Raw genomic sequence first — 25828 nt, 5'->3', positions numbered from 1 at the left:
ACTCCACTAAAGACCGACAACTGCACTCTTTGCACTATAGATATATTTATGTGTTCATTGGATATAACCAATCAGTAATGTGTTGACTATTCATAAAATTGCTCGTAAGTACAGTTTGGTCAAAATTACCATTTTACCCCTATAGTTACATCTAACTTCTTAAGTACCACTAATCCCTCTAATGAATAATTAGTTATAGTCCAAATATAACTGAACCTCTCTCGAGCTAGAAGAGGGTGTGGCGTCACATTGTTTAAGACTTGGAATCAGCCCTTAAAGGAGCAATTTATCTACTTACCCTAACAATCGAGAATGAGTGAATTCCTTCTTGTGTACCTGTGTTCCCAGCTCCCCAATCAGGCGAATCCCCAAAATGGTAGACATATTGAGTCAACGAATCTAGTCACTCTCACCCATGCAGATCAAAGGATCATCCTCATAGGCAGGAGTTTACAACTCATGCAAGATTAAGGTCAAGTTACCCATAGTCATCTTAGTGAAATGTAAGTCTCTTTTAGTAACAGCATTATAAAGAGAGATTATTCATTTCATGATCCGGTCTTATATAAACTCTTTGTATAGAATACTCTCACTTACATGTCTCTACATGAATGATTAAGATTAGATTATTTGTAACACTCTACAACAATTGTAACAACTACAAAGGGGGCATATTCGTAGTATCATCAGAATAAGGTACCCAGTCTTATTCGTCTACTATAAACCATTCAGGTTATTACTTAAACATGATCTATATGTATGTCTCCACATACATGTTTAAGTTACATCTAATAACCTAGAATCTTAGTTTATTTGTTTTGGGTTGATGCAACTAAATGGTCAATAAAATAACACTTATTTATTAAATAAACAATATGTTTGTACAAATATAATTTTATAAACTACAAAACCACGAGATTTATGGCATCAACACTAACATTAGTGCCTATCAATGACAGAAACTGGTAAAAGTCTATCATTGATAGAGGTTGATAGAAGTCCATCAGTGTTTATCAACGATAGAAACTGGTAGAAGTCTATCATTGATACTATGGTGATAGAAATTGATACAAGTTTATCACTGATAGACACTGATAGAAATCTATCAGTATTTATCACTATTTTTTTGTTATTTCTGTAAATAGTTTGACATTTTTTCTATCTATGAAAATTTTCCTATATATAATGTATTATGCAATTTAAATAATAGATAGTTAGAGTGGAGATTGATAGTACAAATATCAAGTCAGTTTAGTTATGCTCATTTTGGTATTGATAATTCATACACTAATATAAATATAATTAAGAATACGAAGATTCAAAGTCAAAATTGAGGTTTTAGAATAATATAGTTCTCGAGTCGTGTGTAATATTTAAAAAAGCAACAACTTCGTTAAAATGGTGTATTTTAAACTATAAATTTGGTTTGCATTATTTTATTACAATTGAATTTAGTTTCTATAACTTTGAATCGGTTTGGAAGTTTTACTCTGGTGATTATAATTTATTTTTTTATATATTTTATATTCTAGTAAGATGGTAAAACATCATCAACTCATATATGTTAAATGAAAAAAAAAAAAAAAAAAAAAAACCCTGAATATTGATATTTGTTATGGGAAATATTTATTATGAACCTTCGAGCAGAGATTTAACATCAATAGTAAAGTGACCAAATAGAAACTTTTAAAATTACACCAATTATTTTTGAAAAAACTATCATTATATTACAATGATAATCACAATTACGCTCTCAAACTTATTTTGGGCCTTTAAATTTTTATAATTATTAAAATTAGATCATTAAATTATAATAGTTGTAAAAATTGGACACACAAATAATAAAAATTAAACCCTCAAATTCATACTATTGTTATAATTTCTATAATTACGTAAGTTTGAGAGTTCAATCAACATTTTTATAAGTTTGAGAGCTCAATTTTGATTGTATTTTGTCCTTAAAGTAAAATTCATACAAAATTGAATGTACAACCAAAGATTAATCCACCCTAAAATCTAAAACAAATAAAATGTAAAATTTCATCTCAAATTCCAAAAGAGTCGCATAAAAATCACAAATTTCCTCTCTTTTTTTGTCTCTCCCCGATTGTTCATCCGTACAATTATTCCCTGTTTCTCCGGCATCACACGCGACCTTCGTCTTTGAGTGCACTGGCTTGAGCCCTCAGACTCGGACTTTGGGGACCTGCGGAAAAAAGGAGTGACTCGGAACTTAACAGTCAGAAATGAAAATTTGAAGGTGGTGGACTCATCGTTCCTTCATACTCCCCACGCTCGCCCTCCGAAGTTCCATCTTTCTCGAAATTTCACGGAATTCCTTGAATCAGAGACTATGTACTTGTCTGATAAGCCTCGCCCAATCGATATTTACAAGGAAGAAGGTAGCAGAGATATGATGATCGAGGTCGCCTCCAATGGCGACCACCATATTCAACCTCATCAGCAACAGCCACAGCCACAGCAGACTCATCAGCAGCATCAAATGATGCTTGGTGATAGCAGTGGTGAGGATCATGAAGTCAAGGCTCCCAAGAAGCGAGCGGAGACTTGGGTTCAGGACGAGACTCGAAGCTTAATTGCCCTACGCCGGGAGATGGATGGCTTGTTTAATACCTCCAAATCCAACAAGCATTTGTGGGAGCAGATATCGGCTAAGATGAGGGAAAGGGGATTTGATCGCTCCCCGACTATGTGTACTGATAAGTGGAGGAACTTGCTCAAGGAGTTCAAGAAAGCAAAGCACCATGACAGGGGAAGTGGCTCTGCTAAGATGTCGTGTTACAAGGAGATTGAAGAAATTTTGAAGGAGAGAAGCAAAAGTACGCAGTACAAGAGCCCCACGCCACCCAAGATTGATTCATATATGCAATTCTCAGACAAAGGTAACTTTTGGTTCTTGGTTTTGGGAGAGTGAATTGGGTAGTCTAATATCCGGCTCTATAAGAAAGGAAAAAGAAGCATTTGCCATAAAAAGTGAGAGAACCCAATGCAAAAATTTTAATATTCTGGACAATTCATTAGCCACAATTTTTAAGTCTTCATTCACTGTATATCAATAGCTCGCCGTCATGATTCTGAGCAAACATATTCTTTCAAACATGCAGTGTTCTGATAAATGAACTATAGTCCTAGGGTATTGTTCCTAAAAGGGTTCAGCTGTATGAATGAAGATATCTGGATTTGGAAATGATATATCCATCTGAAGTTAGTAGAATAGAAAATTTAAACTGGTTACATATTTTGTTGTTTACTCTTCCTGGGGGGTTGGGGAATCATCTTTGTTTTCTGTATTTGTTCCTTAAACGGGTAAAAATTTTCAGATGCTTTTTTTTGGTGTCTGCATTCTTTAAGTCTGTCAGGTAATATGATGTGCAAATATAGTAGGTGCATTAGGGTTATGATTAGTCTGGCTCTGGGGTCACAAGAGGACTGTGATGAGCATTGTAATTTTATGCCAATGCAGGAATAGAGGATAATGGTCTATCGTTCGGACCTGTTGAAGGTACGGCATACTTGTTATTTGCTGTTATTGCAATGCTACTTTTTCTTGACAAAATATTTGCCCCTCTTGTAGGAAACCTGAGTTCTTTACCGTGGCTGATGATTGTTGTAGCATTTATCATAAAACTTTAATTTTCTCATGTTGTTTATTGTTTGTACACCAGAAGAAGGAATAGAAAATGGCAGAGAAAATCACACCTAGTGGATTTTCTGTTTGATTGTGGAGTGAGATTTCTAAAAAGCACCACATATAATTATGAAATTGCTTGTGGAAACTTGAGTTTGCTACTTTTCTGTTTTCTTTTTTAATCATGTTGTTATGTAAACATTGAATTCCTGATGTGCTAGTAAGGAAGTACCGAATTGATAGTACATGAAGAATCATATTAGCTTTAGAAAGTACAAAGCTTGGTGGACGTGGATCTATAACAAGTAGAGTCATATTTATGATTCCTACAAGTCTGTATGAATATTGAATAAACTCCATTAGCTGCTTTAGAACGTGACTTGATTGAACAAGTCAGATGTGATGCAATTGATTTCCAGTGAGATTATCAATTGGTTCCTAGGTCCAGGATATAATTTCAGTTTATGACAATGTGCCCAAAACATCTCTCTTTTGTGGAGCCTGTTGACTGGAGCAGCTGCGTGGGGAATGTCAATTAAGTCTTTACCTCACCACTGTCTAATTTTCAGGCCAATTTAGATATTGCATCATCCCTGCATTCCCTGATGTCTAATTGAGACTTCTAACATACAGAACTGAAAGTGTTGCTTCTGTTATAATAAACCATTGTCTTACCAGTGAAAAGTTTATACAATGCTCCTTTGGCCAAATTAATGGTTTTAAGATTAGAGAACCGTCAAGTTGCATCTTCATATGAGTTTCTTGTATTTCCCATTCACCAGGAAGATTTAATTATGTTCTCTTCTTCGTGCAACCACATCATTTATCTTGTCTAAAGAACCCTACCCTCAAATTGATTAAATATGTAGTAAATATTTTGTACTGCAAAAGTATAACATTGATGAATTAAGTGTAACCTATAATATGATTTTATTTTTATGTAATTCGCAATTTCCAATTATGGGATTGCAAATAAGTATTTCTTTTATAATTTATGTATGTGTTTCTTTTATAGTGGCTATTCGCTTTTCATGCCACGTTCTTACTTGATATAAAGAAGAAGAAAAAGAAGCTCCCTCTTAGGTTTCCTTTCATGCAGCAGGTGGCAGGCCTTCACTCAATCTTGAAAGACAGCTAGATCACGATGGGCATCCCCTTGCCATCACAGCAGCTGATGCAGTTGCTGCAACGGGCATTCCACCTTGGAATTGGAGAGAGGCACCTGGAAATGGTACTACTGTACAACCACAATTTGACATTTTTGAATGTTTTGGAAAGAATGCCTATTATATTGACATGACTTTCTAGATTATGAGCTATAATCTTGCTTGTAGGGTTTAGGCCCCACATTTATGCATTAGCAATCTTTGTATTGAGATTCAGCTTCGTGCATTTCAGTCAAATGACTTTTATGTCAAAACCACCCTCACTTTTGTTTTTTGAGATTCCACTCATGATTCACCTGCTAAAAGCCTGTCGTATGTCGAAGACTACCATTTTGATCACATTGGAACAGGTCTCCTTATACGAGGATATATAACTTTGTAGTTGTTGATATAGAAACCAATCCTGTCTTTGTTTGTGGATGCATGCTGCTTATGAATCTTTAATAGTTTCAATTTCTGTTTATTTACTTCCTTGGCAGGTGGGGAGAGTCAAGGATTTGGCGGGAGAGTAATATCAGTGAAGTGGGGGGACTACACAAGAAGAATTGGTGTTGATGGCACCTCAGAGGCGATCAAGGAGGCAATCAAGTCTGCATTCAGGTTGAGAACTAAACGTGCATTTTGGTTAGAGGATGAGGACCAGGTTGTCAGAAGTCTGGACAGGGACATGCCTTTAGGAAACTACACTCTTCACCTTGATGAAGGTACATCTTTCTATGTTTGTATTGGCTGTTATGATTCTTGTAAAAATTGTAGCAATAAGCTGACACATTTTGAGCAAAGTAATGCATGTAAGAGCAGTTGAACTTCTAATTTCAGGCGTGGCTGTTAAAATCTGCCTCTATGATGAATCTGATCACTTACCGGTACATACTGAAGACAAAGTTTTTTACATTGAAGAAGATTACCGAGATTTTTTAGCTCGTCGAGGCTGGACATGCCTTCGGGAGTTTGATGGGTATAGAAACATCGATAATATGGATGATCTCCGTCCTGGTGCAATATACCGTGGTGTAAGTTGAGCAAGTGCACAATTATGCCAATATGAAAAGAATTGTGGCTTTCGCGTCCTTGGCAATGAGACTTGGTTTTAGTACTCCATCTTTACTTGTAATCCATACTCTAAATCCAACCATGTAAACAAGTATAGCCTTTGTGCACAGACTCTGCATATGAAAATAGGCCTTTGTGCGCAGACTCTGCTTATGCATTTTTGACAGGTTATCTTCCCTCTTGTATATATCATCAATATGGATTGTTGGCAGTATTGTCTCATCTGTACAGTGAGTGCATGTTCCGAATATCACTATGAAATACATAAATGTATAAAGTGATGCCATTGTTGCTACCTCACTAGTGAACCAACAACTTATTCGTTTCCATATAGCGTTTAGATACATATATTTGGATTTAACAATTTATAGCGGATTATTATATTAGCTTGGTGAAACAGCCAATGTGTAACGTGCTTATTTATCTTTGAGAGATTGTTTGCAGGGGTTTTAGATACACTCAACTTGCAGATGTTTTGAAGTTTTGACTGTTCACTATTTTCTCAGATGAAAGAAGTTCGAGGACACGTTAGACGGTCGGGTTTGGTTTCCCTCTTAAAAATAAGGACGCATCATTCCATGATTTAGAAAAATTTGAGCTTAACATCTCAGATATGCTAGATGAGTAGTGCTTCCTTTGTTTTTTCCAGCTATATCAGAAGAATCATATACTATCGGTTTAAATAGCACTTCATTATTTGAAAGGACTCGACGTATACATCGAAAACAAATTCAGCAGGTGATCAACAACTAATTTCAAAGGTCAGTAACCGAATTGGATTTAGTTTGGATCTGAGAAGAATTTGTTGATGGAAGGCATAATCTGAGGGGGTCTTGTTCTGAGGAACTTCCTAAGGCCATGCTCTGCATACTTCTCACCTTCTTCATAGTTATCGAGCACTCCAGCAGTTCTCTTCTCTTTGATAACCCTGTCATGTTCCATTCAGAACAAATCAGGACACTTTCTTCAACCCCTTCTCTTCTCGTGATCAAAATATTTACATTTTCATTATATTGAACATATCTTTTGTTCTACAAATTGAAATACTTACCTGACTTCAGGATTGGTGGTTATGTTTCTAACGAGCTGCATCCCACAGATGCCAACAGCCACACCAACTGCAGCAAAGAGAGGATACACCTGCATATGTATTCAAGGAAATCAAGTTTTGAATGGTAAATTTCTTGTTATCTTCATGTTTTTTATTCAGCAACCAAAGAGAAAGTAATAGGAAATGAAAGGGAAAAGAGAAAAATAAAACCTCAGGCTTTAACCATCTGTTGGCGGAGGCCATGGCAATATAGAGAAGAGAATAGAATTTTTGAAGAAGGATGCAGAAATGTGCAGCGGCGGAGGCATGTTTTGATGTGGAAATTTATGAGAGAAGGGAAAGAAAAAATGTTGTGAAAAGGAAGGGGTCATAAATTAGGGGCAGCCATAACCATATAACCATTGCCGTCTTAAGTTGGCCAACTTATTTCCTTCTTTATTTGGCGTCTCAATGCCTTGATATTCTTTTTTACATTTTTTTTTTTTGGCTGCCATTCACACCCTTTTTCCATAAACCAAGACCCTTTCTTTTAGGCACCAAGGATGGTAAATTTGACCAATGTTTGAAAAAGATTTTAATTGTTTTATTTTTTTATATTATGTTGTAAATGAAAAAGAAAAGATGAATTTGAACATCCTCTTCAACATATGAAATATAATAAGAGGGATAATCCCAAGAAAAATAACTAACCTTATTCAATGGTAATTAACATATACTTGTTAGGTTTAAGGTCAAATAAATTTACAACATCTCTTCCAAAAATATTTACCATAAATGCGAAAATAGAAATTCAATCATACTAATATCTAGTTATTTAGGTTAATATACGATTACTAATAGAGAATTAAGATTCTATTTAAGGTGTATCGGTTTCTTCTCTCTTCTTGAATAGCTTCATATACCTCCTTTTCAAATAATAATAATAATAATAATATTATTATTATTATTACTTCCTCCTTTGGATTGAGGCGAAAACCATGTGATAAGTCTCTAGTACTCGTAGATAGTTAAACAAAAAAACAAAATGTTACAATTTTACCATTCACATTTGAGTTTTGTTTCAATTTGGTTTTGATATTTCAAAGATTTATACTGCTAACCTCAATTTTTCACTAATGCTCACTTCCCATCTTTAGAGTTAATTTCTGTTTATAAATAAAAAGTTATTAGAAGAATTATAATTAATTTTCACTATTTTTATCACTTTTAAAATTAAATTTAAATTTTTTTTATAATTATTTTTAATTAATTAATAAAAATTGACGTCAATAATTGAATGTGAATATTTAATGAAAAATTGAGGTTAAAAATGTAAAATTTTGAAATTTAAATTGAAATAAAATTTAAATCTCTAGGGTAAAATTATAACATTTTGAAATTTATTGAGTAAATTGAAATAAAATTCAAAATTTAAGAATTATATGTGTAATATTTTAAAACTGAAGGATGAAATAGAAACTAAAATAAAAAAAATAAAAAAAAATAAAAAAAATTAGGGACAAAAAATGTATCACTTTGAAAAACATGGAAGAGAAATGAAAGACCTTCGCAAAAGGCAGAAAGTGTGTCAAAGCTCTGGATCCAATGTCACAAAAATCAACTCAGCCATGTGCTGCTACACAGCTCTCTTTATTATATGTTTTCCTTTAAAAAAATAATAATAAAACAAAATTTTTCCATGATGAATGTAAAGCAATTCTGTTTTTTTTTTTTCTTTTTTTTAATATCTGGATTGGGAAAAAAATTACAGAAGAATTTACACTTTTGAATATATGAAATTACTCAATTCTTTGTTTTCTTCGGTTAGAAGATAAGAAGTTTTGATCTTATACTTTTTATAAATCTTAAATTTAGTTATCATTATTATCCGAAATTAATTAAATTTAAAATGAATCAACTATATCCAACATTTGAAAAAGGATAAAAGAGTAATTACATTAAACATATTTAAATTCAACAATTGCAGAGTGAACCATAAGCCTTGGATGTTAAGTAACGACTTATTTACTAAGTTTGTGACACAATTTATATTATATAAGAGTTATCCATAAATGTAACATCTTTCAAAACTGTTCTCATTTGTGAGAAAAAGGAATCATATTTTACATAAACTTTTGGGCAAAGATTGTGTGAATCAAATAATTGAAGAGTGGGACGTGCATCTCAATACCTTTTTTGTTTCTTTTTTTTCCCCTTTTTCTTTTTTGCTATTTTAGCTCTACAAATATCAATCATCAAAATATGGACAGCTTTTGCAAAGTAATGATACACATACGATCATAAAGCTCAATTCTCACAGTTTCTCTTTTTTCAAAACAACTTACCTTATATGTAAGTTTTCACTTTTAATCCCAATACAAAAAGAGAGAAAGAGAGATTAAAAATAATAATCACCACATGCTTAGAAGCTTGTAGGTGTAACTTGTGACTTGTGAGTGTTATTTTAACACTTCTTTTCATTTGAAATGTTATGTTAGGAAGTAATTTTTTTAAATCCATTGTTTACAATGAAACTATAGTTTTTGTTGAAAAAAAAAAATCAAAGTAGCTTTGGTGTCCCGTTGAAAAAATAGAATTGGTTTGATGCTACTGTTGAGAAAATGGAATTGATGGGAAAAAAATAAATGTTGTGGAAGCAAATCAATTTCTCAATGTTTGTTAAACAAAGAAAAGAAAAAATAAAATGTGAGTGAAATTCAAGCTTCTTATTGAAGTAGGAAAAAATTAGTGATACATGAAATGTTGTTTAAGAAATGTGATACTAAAGTTGTGATGCACAAAATGTTATACGGAAAATGAGGTACACAAAATTGTGATACTCTCAATACATGGTAGTTCACACTTATATAGGATAAGGATAAACCTAATTAATACTACTAATTTACAATTTAAAATAACATTAAAAATGGAAACTCACAAAACACAAAGAAAACTTAAAAATAACAAACAACCTAAATCTTAGATCTAATATTTACTTAGACATCAAACTAAAATATAACAATAAATTTAAGAAACTTAAAAATTGAAATTTAAAGAAGAAAAACCTCAAATCTCAACAATTTTGATTCAAAATGCTTTAAAGTACATCGATTTCGCTAAGCTTGCCAATGTTGTTGTTCTCCAGAATGGTTTTCTTGTTGTTGAGGAAGCAACTATTTTTTCTTTTTGAGTTGAAACAGATTCAATGATTCTTCAACCCTTTCAACAACGAAGTCAAGTCCTTTAGTAATGGAATACGAACTTTTCATCGATGAGACATTATTTTGAACTTTACTTTTTCATCCTTGAAATTGTGAGTCTAGTTCTCATGATATAATTTGTGAAGATTGAAGAAGTGATCGACTAGAAAATCACCCTCTGTGAACCATTGCTACTATTGTAGCCTATGATTTGATAACTCTTGATTATTAGGAGGGTCCCTCTATTTATTTTTCTTCTCCCATTTGAAAATGGCTGATAGACCATTCTTCTCGCCACCATTAAATGCCATAATAGTGAGCTATCTAGGTAGCAGCAAGAACATAGCTGACCCACCCTCCTCTTTTATTTGTCTCTCCTGAAAATAAAATTAGTGTTCATCTCATTACCACTACCAACATGCTTCAGATTTCAATTCCCTTTTCAAAACATGCATGAATGACTCAACACCCAATAAATCAAAAGAAAAAATTGTTCTTAAATTTTTGAATGATTGTTGGTTTCTGGTAGCTGTCTGTTTGTCTTCATCAACAGAGGCCGTTGAACAGTTGAAGCCTCTCACTTTCTCATTTTCTCACTCACTTTTGTGTTTAATTTACTTCTCACCGTCACGAGGCAGGGAATCTTCAAAGGCATTAGAGGCATTACTTTCTCTATTTTTTCAATTTCCCACCAAAATAGATCCTCACATTCTCATTTTACTTCTGTTTTTGTTAGTTTCTATCTTTCTAGACACGGCCAAATTCTCATATCTTCGTCATTTCTTAAGCTTCTTGGCTTCATTAGGAGCGATTTGGCATCATCCTTTTCTCCGCCAAATTCTCCACTCCCTTTGTTTTGCTTGTTATCTTAATGGGCCATTCCTTTTTCTTCTTCTCCTTCTTGATGTTTATTCGAGTCTGATTCACTCTTCCCAAGATTCCTACTGATTCAGATATCTTTCTTCCCTTTTGGAAAGAACTCCATATTCAGGCCTTTTTTATGTTCCTTTGAAAATTTCACTATCTGGGTCTGATTCTTTTTTTTATTTTACTTTCTATCTGGCAAATTTGCAGGTGGGTTTTGACCAAAAATGCCTCCCTTGTTTTTTCCTCTTCGGTGGGAGAGTACAGGGGAGCAATGGTGGTACGCTACGCCGATTGATTGGGCGGCCGCCAATGGGTTTTATGACGTCGTTAGAGAACTTCTTCATTTAGACACAAATCTCTTAATCAAACTCACATCTCTCCGCCGTATTCGCCGCCTTGAAACTGTGTGGGATGATGATGCTCAGTTTCAAGATGTAGCAAAATGCCGTTCTTATGTTGCTAAAAAACTCCTCCTCGAAGGGGAATTGAAAGGGGGTAAAAACTCTCTCATTCGTGCTGGCTATGGCGGTTGGCTTTTGTACACAGCTGCTTCAGCAGGGGATTTAGATTTTGTTATGGAATTACTGGAGAAAGACCCTCTTCTGGTTTTTGGAGAAGGAGAGTATGGAGTTACTGACATTTTATATGCTGCAGCTAGGAGTAAGAACTGTGAGGTCTTTAGGCTTTTGCTTGATTTTGGTCTTTCTTTAAGGTGTTGGCCAAGCAGTGGAGAGGGGGCAATGGAGGAAGCATTGGATGAAAGTAAGATGGAAATGCCTTTGGCCTTCAGATGGGAAATGATCAACAGGGCTATTCATTGTGCTGCTAGAGGAGGTAATTTGGTGATGATGAGAGAGTTAATTGGGGAATGTCCTGATGTTCTGATTTACAGGGATTCTCAAGGATCGACCATTCTTCATACAGCTGCTGGAAGAGGACAGATTGAGGTCAGATCTTGGAGTTTTATTTATGCTTCTTTTCTTGTCAGTTCCATACATTTTTCTGAAAATTCTTGTTCTTTTTGTTCTTGTCAGTTCATGAATTGTTGATTTTATATGCTGAAGTTTGTGTATGATTGTGCTGCAATGCTTTAATCTGTTATCTGGCACTTCAAACGATCCAATATGAGGTTTCTTAGACTGGTCAGTAAGTAGGGGTCCAAGGGCATCGATCCCTGGTGGAAGTTCGGGAGCAACACCCCATAACCTAAATTGTTTTTGTATTTGTCTTATTTATGTTACGATTTTGGCCCTAGGGTTTAGGAAAGTTTGCTATATAAACTCTCTGGCCATAGAGGCACCTTTTGATCTGTAATATGATTTTTTTTTCCTCCGATAAAACTATTTCCTCCCTCTGCCCGTGGACATAGCTAACACACATTTAGTGAACCACGTAAATTTGTGTGTTGATTCTCTATTATCTTACGTTTTCTGTTCATCTTTAATTGTTGATTTCTTAACAGATTGGATTTTCATTTCTTTTCTAGTCGACATAGATTATCTAGTTATGAAGAAACCTGTTTCTGAGTTGTTTTTCCATTTGACATGTTTTGGACTTACTTTTAACTGCATTGTGCTTGCAGATAGTGAAGAATCTTGTTGCTTCCTTTGATATCATCTCAAACACTGATGGCCAAGGAAACACCTCATTGCATGTGGCTGCATACAGAGGTCACTTAGCTGTGGTGGAGTTTCTGATCCATGAATGCCCTTCCCTAACATCTATGTCAAACTACTATGGAGACACTTTTCTTCATTTGGCTGTGGCTGGTTTCAAAACCCCTGGCTTTAGAAGATTAGATAGGCAGATTGATCTCATGGAGCGTCTGTTACACGGCAATTTGTTGAATGTACAAGAGATCATCAACCTCAGGAACAATGATGGAAAAACTGCGCTTCATGTGGCGGTGACAGAGAATGTTCAGTGTGACCTTGTAGAGCAGCTTATGTCTGTGCCATCAATAAACTTGAACGTTACTGATGAGGATGGCTTGACCCCACTTGAACTACTCAAACAACAGCCACGATCGCCGTCATTAGATATTCTTATTAAGCGATTCATTTCGGCTGGTGGGATCTCGAATCATAGTGATTATACGGCAACAAACGCTTCCTTTTCCCATTTGAAAATGCAGGGCATTGGAAGCAGTCCTGGAACTTCTTTCAGAATTCCAGATGCAGAGATATTCTTGTACACGGGTATTGAAAATGTGTCTGATGTTACTCGTGGTCAAGTAGACGAGGACATCGATTTACGCTCGGACGACAATGGCGAGTGTGATTCAGTGGATTCATCAGACAAGAAGTCAATCTCTGTAAATCATACAGTGAAACGCCTGAAGTTCTTCCTACACTGGTCTAAGAGTAAAGAGAAAAGGCCAACCAGAACAGACTGGATAGATGATTATTGTTCTGGGCAGTTTGATATATCAAGAACTCCACAACCCAAACCAGTTTCACTTAGACATCAATATTCAAACATTTCATGCCTTCCAAGTCCACACAACAGAAGAACACTTCCAGTTCCAGTCATGAACATTCCTCCAAGCCCATCAACCAAGAAAAGGTTTGCTGCTGGATTAATGCACGGCGTAATTCAAGCAACGCCAAAGTTAGCAAATCCAGCCCGATCGCCTTCGAGCCCCTTTTCGGGGTCACCCATGTCTTCTCCAATGTCAATGCAGGATTACCAAGAAATAACTGGCATTGGTGGAGTCTCTTGCTCCAACAGGAAAGTGCCAATCACAAAATTCAGACAAGATTCCTTCAACCGAAAGATGTTGATGAACCAGTACTTCTGTTTCGGCGCACAAGGTCTTGCAGTCGAAGATCCTAGCAGCTGCAAGAGGGCAAGTCAGAAGAATAAATCCTTTGGTTCTCTAGTAGCTTGATGTTAACTGAATGTACATAGAAATTGCATCAATAAGCAAAACACAAAAGGGTAAGTTTTTTCTGATTCTGGGTATTGATTGTATTACTCAATTCATTCAACTAAACTTATAAGTCTTTTAAGTGTTTTGCTTCATTTATTTGTTTCCTGAGGTTGAATTGTCTGTTCTCTTTATCCTCAATTCCATTCACATTCACTGTCATGGACAAGAACTTGAAGAACAATATGAGAATTTGATTCAATGGAATCTATTCCCCCATCTCAAGGACAAGACAAAAGCAACCATAACTAATTAATGGCTGAGATTGCCAATGGATTGTCCTTTTTTTTCTTTTTCTTCTTTTTCCTTTTCTTTAAATATTGTATTTCCATCTCTTTTAACTCTTAGACGCTGATTGGGCTCTGAATCCTTTTGGTGAAAGGAGAGAACAACTTTTTGTACCAACTCAAACTTCAAAGTTCCTTTTTCATGAATCATGACGTATATGATGTGACTTTTTATGTGATATGCCACTTAAAATATTACGACTTTAATTAATATATAAATTTCTAGACATTAGCATTTAGCATTTGAATTTTGGTTCTATTTAGTTTTCAAAACTAATATTTGATTCGTAAGATTTGAATTTGGTTTTTATTTACCTTTTACGCTTAAAAAATGTGATATGTTTGGTCCTCAAAATTTAAATTTAATTTTTAGTTGGTGCCTAAAGTTTGAAATTAGTTTCTAAATAGTCTCTAAATATATTTTTTCAAGAAAAAAAATCTCTAAATATATTTTTTCATGAAAAAAATCAACTCTTTTAAAATATACTTATTGATATAGTCCTTTTTTAGTACAAGTACATGAAATAGAGGATAGAATATCGACCTCTAAGAAATGAGATCATGTCAATTACCATTAAGCTAAGTTCACTTTGATTATATTGATAAAATCTAGTCAATATGTTTTTAATTTATACGTCATCATTCTACTATATCAATTAGGGGTCAGCTCCCATTTCGCTATATAAGCTTAGTTCAGTGATAATTAACATTTAAATCCATATACCCTACTTGTTGTATTAAAAAAATGATATATCAACTCTACATAAGGTCTGGATCATTTAAAAACAAACTCAAACTTCATGGGCAGATTAAAAAGGAATTCGGACATCGAAGATGGAATATGTTACTTCTGTAACTTCAATGATAATAAAATATTAAGAATAAAAAGTGTTAATTTTGGATACATGAGGATGAAATAAAAATTAGCTAAAATTATAGAGAGAAAGTGCAAGTAGAATAAAATAGCTAAGTAGGCACCCCCCACAAAAGTTGGATAGAGAATCTACCGTCCATCTCTACAACAGCTGGACTTGTTGGCTAAGGTTGGTCGGTGAGATTGAGAATAGGATTGTTGTATTTATTTAAAATGAAAGAATTAAATTAGCCCGCAGTCCTCACGTGAGCACGGTGTGACAAACAAATAATAGGTTCATAATATAATACCTGATGATGACCTGTGCATAAAATGAAGAGACGAATTGCCGATATTAGCTGGGCAGTGGCGTGACGTATCATTTAAGTGGCTCAACCTAAAGGGACGTTCTTTTTTTTCGAGTCACGACACAGATGGATAGATTTAGAGAGTTATTGAAGCCAAACAAATGCATATATATATATACCCTCTTCAGCTTCGTATTTTGTTTAAAAAGTACTATATATTTTTTTAAAAAAAAAATCTATATAGGGAGATTCTCAAAAAAAAATAATAATAAAATAAAATAAAATAAAGAAAACTATTTACATAAAATAATAAAATTTTAATCTTCTTTACAAAAGCTGATGAAAGAAGTGTATCTATTAATATTTTTTTTACTATTTTCGTAAATAATTTGATATTTTTTTCTGTATATAAAAATTTTTCTTATTTAAATAAGAGTTTGACACAGGGATTTGGAATTCTAATCCTGAAAGATTAAGTTAGGAATTTAGGTAGCTTGAGTTTAACATCCCTAGATATGGAATGCAAGCTTGTGTAGTAACTTTGAATGAAAATTTAAAACACAACCCTTCCATTCCAAGTCTCAAATTTTGCCAGAATTTCTAAAGAGTTCGCAATAATAGTTTTGAAATGTTTAAGGATATTCAAGGATAATATTGCAATTCTGGAAGGTACAGGGATACTTGGTAATGTTAATATAGCCTAAAATTAAGAAACCAGTGCCCTTAATTAGCACGTCTAAATGCCTGAAATTATGCAAACTTAAACCGTAGGTGTAATTACTACTCGAAAAAAGGCAAAAAGTGGGAAAACAATATGTAGCGTTTGACAAGGGAATCCGAAAACCATAGTAAACGAGCATGGTCATATTTAGAGAAAAAAAAAAGTCCGAAGTTCTACGGCCACTTATATTATAAACTCTGAATTATCTCCTCTTATGAACGTAATTTCATCCACGACCCACCTACATAACCATCCCACCATCGATGGTAAGAACCTGCAGAACAAACAAACATGTGGATGAAATGAAGTAATTCTCACTGTAAATTTTATAAAGGAAAGAGAGATTAATGCAATGTTTATAAGTGATTCTAGAATGGTGAAAATCACTTGAAAACACACCTCATTCAAAATCAATTGAATTGAATTTTCATATGGTTAAAATTGAATTTGAATAATTAAAAACATTTTCATAGTGATTTTGGACATGACAAAAATAATTTTAACCATTTCAGGATTATTCCCAAACATGTCATGCAATTAGTAAGTGAAGGAAAAATGAAATGGAGCTTTCTGGACCTGTCCTGTAATGTAACTAGCAGCAGGGTTAAGTGCCAAGAATTCAACAAGTCCAGCAACTTCTTCAGGTTGGCCATATCTTGCTGAAACAATGGGGAATTGAAATTTTTTTAACCATAAATCAACAAAATCAGCACAGACAAATCAAATACGAGTTACCTACATACTTACCCAAGGGGATAGTGCTCAAAATTTTCTTCTCGATCTCTGGCCCAAGCTTGGCAGTCATGTCGGAGGCAATAAACCCAGGAGCAACAGCATTAACCTGGAACAATAATATCATTATGATGGTTCAGATTGCCCACTAGCAGTCAGACATAAGAAATCATTGTTATTAAAGAAGTTGGGAATTGCGGAACCCACGTTGATGTTTCTGCTTGCATATTCCTTGGCAACGGACTTTGTAAAACCAATCACCCCTGCCTTTGCAGCACTGTAGTTCGCTTGCCCAATATTTCCAACTTGGCCGACAACTGATGCTATATTGATTATTCTTCCCTGTATAAAACCTCTCAAAGTGAGTAAGACATCTCCATTTATCCCTTTTCGTTTTTCAAGGGAAGGATTGTAATTGGAGAGAAGAAAATATCCAAACTTCAGGGAAGATGCGCAATGCCACCTCAAAACTAAAATTAATTAGACAATTGGGAATGTATTTCTTAAAAAGTTTTGAGCGTCTAAGTTCTATGGAGGCACTCACAATCGCTGTAAATATTTACTCATATTATGAGGAAAAGTTTAAAAGTATATTGCATCTTAAGTTGCGAAAGATTTATTGGTTCAGCTACCTTCTTCTTTTTCATCATAATTTTGGATGCTGCCTGCAAAAAGAAATCAACTCTATTTCAAGAACAATACGCTTCAACCTCAAAACTCTTTGTGAAGGAAAAAGTTTTAATGCAATCATACCTGAGTGCAGAGATAAACACCAGTAAGATTCAGGTCAATCACCTCCTGCCATTGAGATGTCTTCATTCTCATCAACAAGCCATCACGAGTAATTCCTGATTTCCATGGAAATATAGGGTAAAAGTAACCAAGTTAAATAGCCAGGAAGCTGGAGATGTTAAAGAATCTATACACACCTGCATTGTTGATCAATATATCAACAGTTCCCCAAGCATCAATGGCCTGTACAAATGACAGCCATGCAAGTGAGTAACAAGTAAATGCATAAACTAGTTAACTCAGAAAAGGGAAGTTGCTTACTGTCTTGATCATTGAATCTACATCAGCCTCCTTTGACACATCTCCACCAAAAGTAAGAGCCTGCCCACCAAAGCCCTCAATCTGCGATTACAAGAAAAATAAATCATCTTTTCAAAATGATCATCAAGTCACCATTATCATCAGACGAAATTGAGCGGCAATGTTGCAGGTTTGTGAAATAGAACCATTGCACAATTTGGATGTCCTAATATTATTCATTGGCACTTTACTGCTTTCGGAATAATGAGCTTAAAGACCATGACTAAATGGTTCAGAAAGTAGAATGACCTTACATAGCAGGCTAACTAAACTGAAGGCAGAAGTAACACATTAAAATAAATAAATAAGGAAAAAAAACGCTTGGTCAAACAAGAAGAATTAAGTCAATGAAAAATAATAGCCAGTTGACTGATGCCTGGTCATATAAGAATTGTTTCGTGCTTGGGTAGTGAAATCTAGAGAGCCTTGTGATGGGACTTGAAAAGTAAATAAGTATTAGGCCTTAATTAATATAGGTTAATTAATTTTTATATAACGAACCATACTTTCATTATTAATGTATAGGTTAATTATTATATAGGTCAATTAATTTGTTATTAAATAAGTATTGGGGCTAAAATTAGTAAATAGGTTGATTAATTTGTTATTAAAGAGTAGTCTCAGAAGGCTACCGATTTTAACCTTTCACCCTTTTCTATGGTCAAATTTAATGGTTCCTAACCTTTGCATATAAGACAGGAAAAGAACTGATAACCCCTCAAAACTTCGTGCGATGAACCTTGTTACAGAATCAATTATTGAGCTATCATAAGAATTGAATGAAAATCGTAAAACTACAACATGAGATAAGCTTTATAATTGAACCTAAAAGTGTAATATGCTTAATTCATCTATGTAACCACTTTTTTTTATCAGTCTAATAACTGTGTGGAAATTTCCAAGTCGCTTGAGCTTCTTTTGAGCATTCTGCTCAATAAACAGTCTCCAGAGGTCTATTAGCTTTTACAACATTTGCACAACGCCAAAATGCAGTTCAAGAGATGAGAACTGAAATAGTTGAATTATTTACCTGTTTAGAAACTTCCTCAGCCTCCTTTGACGATCTAGCATAATTAACCAGGACCTACAAATTGTTGTTTGATTGAAAATTCAGAATTAATAGTTTTAACAGATAAAATGATACAAAAATTGACTGGACAGTGATGTCTTCTGAAAACAAATCGTAAACAGGAAATACTTCAGCTTATGCAGCAAAAAAGAAAAAAAAAACTCCATAAAACAACTGGATATAATAAGTGAAACCTTTTTCCATATTTCATCTCCAAAGTGAATGCTAGCAGAAAAACTACATCCAAGGAGACAAGGATCGCATTTTCAAGTCCAAATTTATGCAACATATTAAACCTGAAATAAGTAATTGAGCTTTATACGCAAACAGAAAAGAGATGTACCTTACAACCCGCCTTTCCCAAGCTCAATGCGATGGCTCTTCCAATTCCTCTCGAGGCTCCTGTCACAATAGCCACAGGCGCCTCCACTTGCTGGTCTTCCTTAATGCTTGCTTGTTCTGCTGTAGCAACCTGAGCTTTTATTCCTGCGTGTTCATTATGAATATAAGATCATAATTCCACAGGCATTAGCAAGAGTTCCTTAGAGGAATAACTTCCCCAAAAGTAAAGGTAGACGGCATCAACGACTACTGATAACAGAAAAACTCGAACAATCAAAAGCATGAATGTAGCCTCTCTCGTCTCACTTCTAATCGCTCAAGCAAACACGTAAAGAAAAAATTAAAAAAATAAATAAATAAAATTGTAAGAAATCATACCTGTAGAAGCAAAAGAGCTCTTCGATCTCAACTGGAGGCCAAAACAACCTCGAAGCTGATTCGATCCAGCTCCGCCACAAATCGGGGACCAATGCTGAACAGAATTAGCTCTCCGATCAACGCTGCCTTCAAATTTACCAACAATTCCAACCTTACTGAAAGCAACAGCGTTCGAACCGGCAATAGCCGCCATGAAAGCTCCGGGAGGTCTCCGCACAAAGAAAATCACAGAAGCAGAACGAAATCGCGAAATCGTAGCCAGAAATGAAAGCAACGAACGGATTCGGTTCTTATAGAGATGAAAGAATGAGAAAGTGAATACCTCGTGGCTACGGCTTTGGGATCTCAGGAAGAAATGTGTATGGAATGGAGTGGTGATGAAACCAAAGTGAGAGCAGTCAGTGAAGGAATTATGCGCAGAAGAAATAGTTTTGGAGCAGCCTGAGTTACGATAGAGGGTTAAAAATGTAAATTACTTGGGTATAACTTGGATTAATTACTATAATACCCCTGCAAGATTAATCGATCTTACGAAACGGACGTGTTTCTAAGATCGGTTAAATGGTAATTGTGTGATTTTTGCGTCAACTTTTTTTGGGTTAATTTGACCCTAATGTTATGGTTTGGAAAAATGAGAGTCCGCTCCACCCAACCCAACGAGAGTGTCTAATTGTCCAAACCAAACCAACCTTTTTTTCCAAATTGCTTTTCTAATTGGAACTTTTTTTTTACTTTAAATGTTGAGTTGTAAAAAAGGGAAGTGCAACATTTTTAAATATTGTAAATATAATAAAATCTATTTGTAATAGAGCAAACTCGTATTTGTGATAGATTTTATCACTACATACTCATACCGACGATATAATCTACTAATGATAGACTCCAACAATTAGATCTAAATTTTTCTATATCTGTAGAACTTTTTATATCGTGTTATATTTGTTAATACTTTGGATTTGATTCCTATATTTGCAACTAGGCTAAATAATTATTAAGTCTATCAATTATGGTATATAACAATATTTTTAAAAAATTATAAATATAGCAAAGTCTATCAATTATACAGTATATCATTGATAAACTTCTATCAACAGTATGGTCTATCACTGATCGATTATCAAAATTTTGTTATATCTATATATATATATTTTTTTTTTTTGCATTGTGTTATATCTACTAATATTTTAGATTTGATTATTATATTTGCAACTGCCCCTTAGAAGAACTACCTCTATAAAAAAATATAGTTGAACTTTACACTATTGTTAACAAGATAACATTTAGACTTTTTCATAATTGTTTCAAAATTATCTTTACAATAAAAATCTTAAAGATTTTTTTAGTGAATATTGGGAGCTGAAACAGCTTAGGCACTTAAAGATTTTTTTAGTGAATATTGGGAGCTGAAACAGCTTAGGCACTTATTGTAAAAATACTGTTGCGGAAAAGCACATCTCGTTTCCAATTTGGTTGTGGAAATACTGTAAACATATATAATATGATTTAATTCAAAATATATAAATATTTACAATTGTTCATTTTAAATCTATATCTCTCGTATCAATAATACTGAAACGTGGATTAACTCTTATTAAAAATGTTTCCATGAATGATAACAATTTCAAAAAAGAAAAAAATGTTTCCAAGAATTTTTTCTCAAAAAAAAATATTGTTTCCATTAATTAAATAACTTAAGCAATAAATTTTCTGTTTGACAATAGTAACCATAAGATTAAATAAAAGGTTATTTACTTGAAAATATTAAATTAAATTTCCTGAAACCGAAATAAAGTTTCCCATAAAATTACATTTGTGATTTCTAAACACAAATTGAAATGTTAGAATTAAGAAAGCTGAAAAAAAAATAAAGGCTGTTTAATTTGAACAAAATCTTCCATTATATTTAAATTCACAAAGGATGCTGGTGACGTCACTTTTTTCTTCTTACGAATATTGTATCCTATCTATCCTACTTCAACGTTATACTCAAATTGGACTGTCGCAAATTTAAATTTAAAAATATATATTAAAATAGAAATCCCGTCCATCAAAACCTGAGATGCAAGCTCAGTTAAATAAATAATCTATTTGACACTTAAATTGTGATAAAAACTAGTTGTTACATATTTAGTTGAATTCTAAGGATTTTTCAAACACGTATATGAATTTTTTATTTAAAGAAAAAAAACAAAAAAACAAGCTAAAAAAAAAAAGCCAAACAAAACAAAACACTATGTTAAAAGGTACTAAACCTTAACAACTTTGTTTAAAAGAAAAACTTTAATGATTTAGTCCACTTAATGAAGAATAACCGATGCCATGAAAAATATCATTCAAAATCTTATACATTTAGTACTTGTTCAATTTATCGATCTACATAGAAAAGAAACTTCGTTAAAACTTAACATAATAGGAGCTTAATTATATTTTTGAAGATTCGATCCACACACCTCATGATTTCTAATACAGGCTAGGGGTATGTCAATTGAGCTATGCTCGATTTGGTAATATGAACTAAATTATATAAAAAAAATTAAAAGTACTAAAAATAAATTGTTACAGACTAAATCATCATAAATACAAAAATGGAACTTTTGCTTTCATAAAAATTAAGGGACTAAAAGTTCTATTTAACCCCACAAAAGACAACTTAATTTTTCATTTTCAAAAACTTGCTATACTATTAAAAAAAAAGCAAATAAACTTAATATGGAGAAGGAAAAGAAAATAAGCTCACATTATCTCATGGATCAAGATGGAAATAAATATTCCAAAACAAATATTGAAGCATCTGGCACCATTCCTCTTTTTTTCATTCTTTTTTGGAAGTCTACATAATGATTAATGAAAGAACGGGGCCATGTGATCTTCATTGAAGAGAGATTTTTCACCTGTTAAGAAGCTTTTGTGCTGGTTTCTTGGAGTTGTTCTTCGGACGTATCTTCACGAAAGCTCTGTCCAAATCCTACACAAGGAAGTGAATAAGACATTGATTAAGGGATTTAGGTCTTACTCTTATTTGGTTAAGTTTACTTGAGAATTTTCTCAATGTTACATGGCAGCAGTAATCAGCAAAATGCCAGCAGAAAAGGTACAATATCCCTAATCATGGTTTCCCAGAGACTAATTGTAGGGCGGTGGTTTGGTTAATAGTCTAGAGACATATTTGGGAATGAATAAAATCAGTTTCATCGTGTTCAAAAATACGCTCAAACATGTATTTAGTCATTCATAATCAATTTACTATTTAGTTTTACACTTTTAAACATGATTTTCATAGCATCACAATTGATTTTGAATAAACTAAAACCATGTTTGAAAGTGATTTTTAATATGACATCATTCCAAATCCCGACCAAGATTATCCAAACCTTCGAATGGCGAGAGTAGCCAAATCAATGCCTATGAGAATGTTGGACGAATTACTCTAGTTAAATGAACAAGCTAGAAATCGTTGGAGCATTATGGGTGTGGCTGTAGATACCTAACTAGTCGGTCTTTACTGAACTCAGTTCTATCTTGTGAAGGTGTGTTTGTAAATCCCTATGTAGTTAGTTTTTACTCAACTCGGACCAATCTATCACCAAGACTAAATAGGTCTGACTGTCACTGTATGTACAACTGAAACCTTAAGCCCCCTATCTAATAATTGTTACTTTGATTTAACCCAAGCCACAGCAGGGTCCAACAAAAGAAAAAACTATAAAGAGGAAATCCAACCAAGAGTCAAGACCATCCAAATGTTGGGAAAAAGAAGAAAAGTCTCCTTCACCAAGCTCGTTGCCTTTAGACTAGGTCAACATTTCTTTTGCAATCAGAAACAATTTCATTGATAGTATGAAATTACAAAAAGAGAAATCCCGTGTGATGGTTACGTGAGATTGAACCCCATGTGATGATTACAAAAGACCTCTCCAATTGGAGAGGAGGAAGGAATAATGAACTAGGCCAACATTTCACACCAAAATAACAATGTACTTGCAAAGGAGCATCAACGCCCTCCAAATCTAACAATTCCTCAACCAGTAAGAATACTATTAAATTCATATTTTTAAAAGGTCAAAGTTATAAATCAATATTTTGGATTTTAATAATAATATTGTAAACTTTGAAAGTATTTATAAAAATGAATTATCTTGAAACTTTTCACATTCAAGCATGATTTAACACTTCATCACAAACGTAGCTAAAGTGTAGATAGCTAACCACAATCTTGTCTGTGTCTCTAAAACAAGATTACCAGTGTACATTTATCACCTCTAAGTTAGCCTACCTACCATTTTAACCGTCTATCTGAGGCTTAAAATGCGAAGGGGCAACAAAAAAGGATAAATTATGTACCTTGGATATAAACTTTTAAATAGAAGAGAGGTGAAAAGAAGCGCAAAAGAAATCGTGTCCAAGTATGCTCTTCCCCTCTGTTTTAATAAAGGGCAAAAGAGAAAAACAACAAGAATTCACCTGAGAAGAATCATCCTGCGGTGTTTCGGTGGACCAAAGGCTCTCCAAATTGTAATAACTTCTGGCATTCTCATCGAGGGCGTGAACAACTACTTTACCTATAAGAAAATATTAAAATATGAATTGTATTTTAGTACAATAAATGTGAGGTGTGGGGATAACCTCTGATCTCAAGAGAAAGAGTACATGTCAATTACTTCTAAGCCAGAGTACATGTCAAATACTTCTAAGTCAAATTCATGTTGTCTATTAAACAGATAAACTGTAAACGCATTGGCCGGAAACCATAAGAATAAGAATGTAGGCGTTATGAACTTTTCATAGAGCATACATGCAAATATATAGATAAATAAATTATTAAGACAAGTTAATCCAATACTATAATAATTTTCATTATCATTTCTAGAAAATCCTGTGAAAGAATGACTAGTTTGACGAATAATAACCAGTTTGAAACGTTGCAGAAAGCAGAAATCATGGTATTAACTAGGGTAAATTGCAAGAACCACCTTATAGTATGGTATTAATTGCAATTATACCTTTAAACTTTTAATTTTAAAAATTGAACCCTCAAAATTATATAAATATTAAAATTGGGTCAAATTGGACCTTCAAACTTGCTTAATTATGTAAATTGTAACATTTGAATAAGTTTAAGAGTTCAAATTTCATTGAGGATTCAATTTTCACACTAATAAAAATTTAAGGGCTAATTTTTACCATTAAAAGTTTGAAGGTGTAATTACAACTATCAACGTACTTCGGGGTGGTTTTTGCAAATTGCCCTATTAACTATAAACTCTTGCAAACCCGCGTAGGGAGGGCTAAGGTGCAGAAGAATCAACACTTCAAGACGTGTCGATCGCATTAGTGTGTAGTATTTCGTTTCGAGTAGGCAACAAAAATAGTGACAGTTGATTTATCTGCAATAAATTTTTCAACGAAGTTCAAGAACAAGAACAAGAACATGCATAGCAGTCGTTAAAGAGAGTAGCACGGACCAGAATCGATGACAATCCACTTTCCGTCCTCTTGCCCTTCTACACTAGGGAGTACTAACTGTCTAGCACCTTTCTGCTTTTGCTTGACCTGTCGATTCAAAAAAAAAAACGCATTCACATATTAAGCCACAATTATCAGAAACATCTCTTCTTCAAATTCATTTGCACGGAAATCTAATTGAAACATCGGAACAATAAAATCAGAAAGAAATGTAGAAGAACAAACGTACCTTGTAAATTAGGGCTTGAGCAATGTTCTTAACGTGCCAGGTAGACCTACCAGTGGCGAACACCATGTAATCAGCCCAATCACACTCTTTACGGACTGGTATCACTTTGACATCATCTGCCTTCACATTATTCAGAATCGTCTCGACCTCCTGAAGATCGAGTAAACCTTTGTTGGTAGAGCTAGCGGTGGAAGAAGATAGAGCATGGTTGTGAACAGAAACGCCTCTATTCCATAGTTGCAGAGAGCGAATCGTGGAAGAGAAGGCAGATGAAGATTGAATTCTTTGCGCCGCCAACATGTGATTCTCCGAATCCCCGTGCCCGCCGTGAAAATCAAGTTCTCAGCTTGCTCGTCCACCGTCGTCTTCGAAATGGAAGTTGGAATTTTCCAATTGGAGCAATTAGTTTATTGCTTGGTCTGTGGATCAGCCCAACTTGCAGCGTAGGGCTATTTCAATG

General features: G+C 34.0%; 5 protein-coding genes across 13 annotated transcripts; 2 read left to right on the top strand and 3 right to left on the bottom strand.

Moving 5' to 3' along the window:
* The first annotated feature begins 1932 nt into the window (after positions 1-1932).
* On the top strand, positions 1933-6163 carry LOC120075837 (trihelix transcription factor GT-1-like). 8 transcript variants are annotated; one of them, XM_090312876.1, is made up of 5 exons: positions 1933-2903; positions 3485-3523; positions 4752-4880; positions 5295-5519; positions 5635-6163. In XM_090312876.1, the coding sequence occupies exons 1-5, from the start codon at positions 2354-2356 to the stop codon at positions 5835-5837; spliced, it is 1146 nt and encodes a 381-aa protein (XP_090169002.1). In that variant the 5' UTR covers positions 1933-2353; the 3' UTR covers positions 5838-6163. The 8 variants fall into 8 exon arrangements, with proteins under 8 accessions (XP_090169002.1, XP_038885459.1, XP_038885460.1 ...); XM_039029531.2 differs by having other exon boundaries at positions 5617-6163; XM_039029532.2 differs by having other exon boundaries at positions 4749-4880.
* Positions 6164-6539: 376 nt separating this feature from the next.
* LOC120075838 (uncharacterized) lies at positions 6540-7330 on the bottom strand. The gene is made up of 3 exons (XM_039029535.2): positions 7130-7330; positions 6920-7008; positions 6540-6796 (listed from the first exon to the last, which is right to left on the bottom strand). The coding sequence occupies exons 1-3, from the start codon at positions 7160-7162 to the stop codon at positions 6649-6651; spliced, it is 270 nt and encodes an 89-aa protein (XP_038885463.1). The 5' UTR covers positions 7163-7330; the 3' UTR covers positions 6540-6648.
* Positions 7331-10399: 3069 nt separating this feature from the next.
* Positions 10400-13989, top strand: LOC120076668 (uncharacterized). Its single transcript, XM_039030563.2, has 2 exons — positions 10400-11912; positions 12548-13989. The coding sequence occupies exons 1-2, from the start codon at positions 11190-11192 to the stop codon at positions 13853-13855; spliced, it is 2031 nt and encodes a 676-aa protein (XP_038886491.1). The 5' UTR covers positions 10400-11189; the 3' UTR covers positions 13856-13989.
* A 1974-nt stretch (positions 13990-15963) lies between these two features.
* LOC120074934 (NAD(P)-binding Rossmann-fold superfamily protein) lies at positions 15964-20250 on the bottom strand. The gene is made up of 11 exons (XM_039028041.2): positions 19677-20250; positions 19300-19442; positions 18918-18971; positions 17849-17929; positions 17725-17770; positions 17549-17643; positions 17428-17460; positions 17003-17137; positions 16811-16904; positions 16640-16722; positions 15964-16337 (listed from the first exon to the last, which is right to left on the bottom strand). The coding sequence occupies exons 1-11, from the start codon at positions 19867-19869 to the stop codon at positions 16305-16307; spliced, it is 990 nt and encodes a 329-aa protein (XP_038883969.1). The 5' UTR covers positions 19870-20250; the 3' UTR covers positions 15964-16304.
* A 2136-nt stretch (positions 20251-22386) lies between these two features.
* Positions 22387-25827, bottom strand: LOC120075152 (Lojap-related protein). 2 transcript variants are annotated; one of them, XM_039028333.2, is made up of 4 exons: positions 25369-25827; positions 25139-25226; positions 24138-24235; positions 22387-22641 (listed from the first exon to the last, which is right to left on the bottom strand). In XM_039028333.2, exons 1-4 carry the CDS (start codon positions 25666-25668, stop codon positions 22564-22566), a joined length of 564 nt encoding a protein of 187 aa, XP_038884261.2. In that variant the 5' UTR covers positions 25669-25827; the 3' UTR covers positions 22387-22563. The 2 variants fall into 2 exon arrangements, with proteins under 2 accessions (XP_038884261.2, XP_090169001.1); XM_090312875.1 differs by lacking the exon at positions 22387-22641 and having other exon boundaries at positions 24018-24235; positions 25369-25807.
* Between the last annotated feature and the right edge of the window lies 1 nt (position 25828).

The sequence above is a fragment of the Benincasa hispida genome, chromosome 4 (genome assembly GCF_027475165.1).
Source record: "Benincasa hispida cultivar pf3 chromosome 4, pf3_genome.v1.1, whole genome shotgun sequence".
Taxonomy (NCBI): domain Eukaryota; kingdom Viridiplantae; phylum Streptophyta; class Magnoliopsida; order Cucurbitales; family Cucurbitaceae; genus Benincasa; species Benincasa hispida.
Note: the sequence above shows the minus strand (reverse complement) of the source record. Positions and strands in the feature narration are given on the sequence as shown.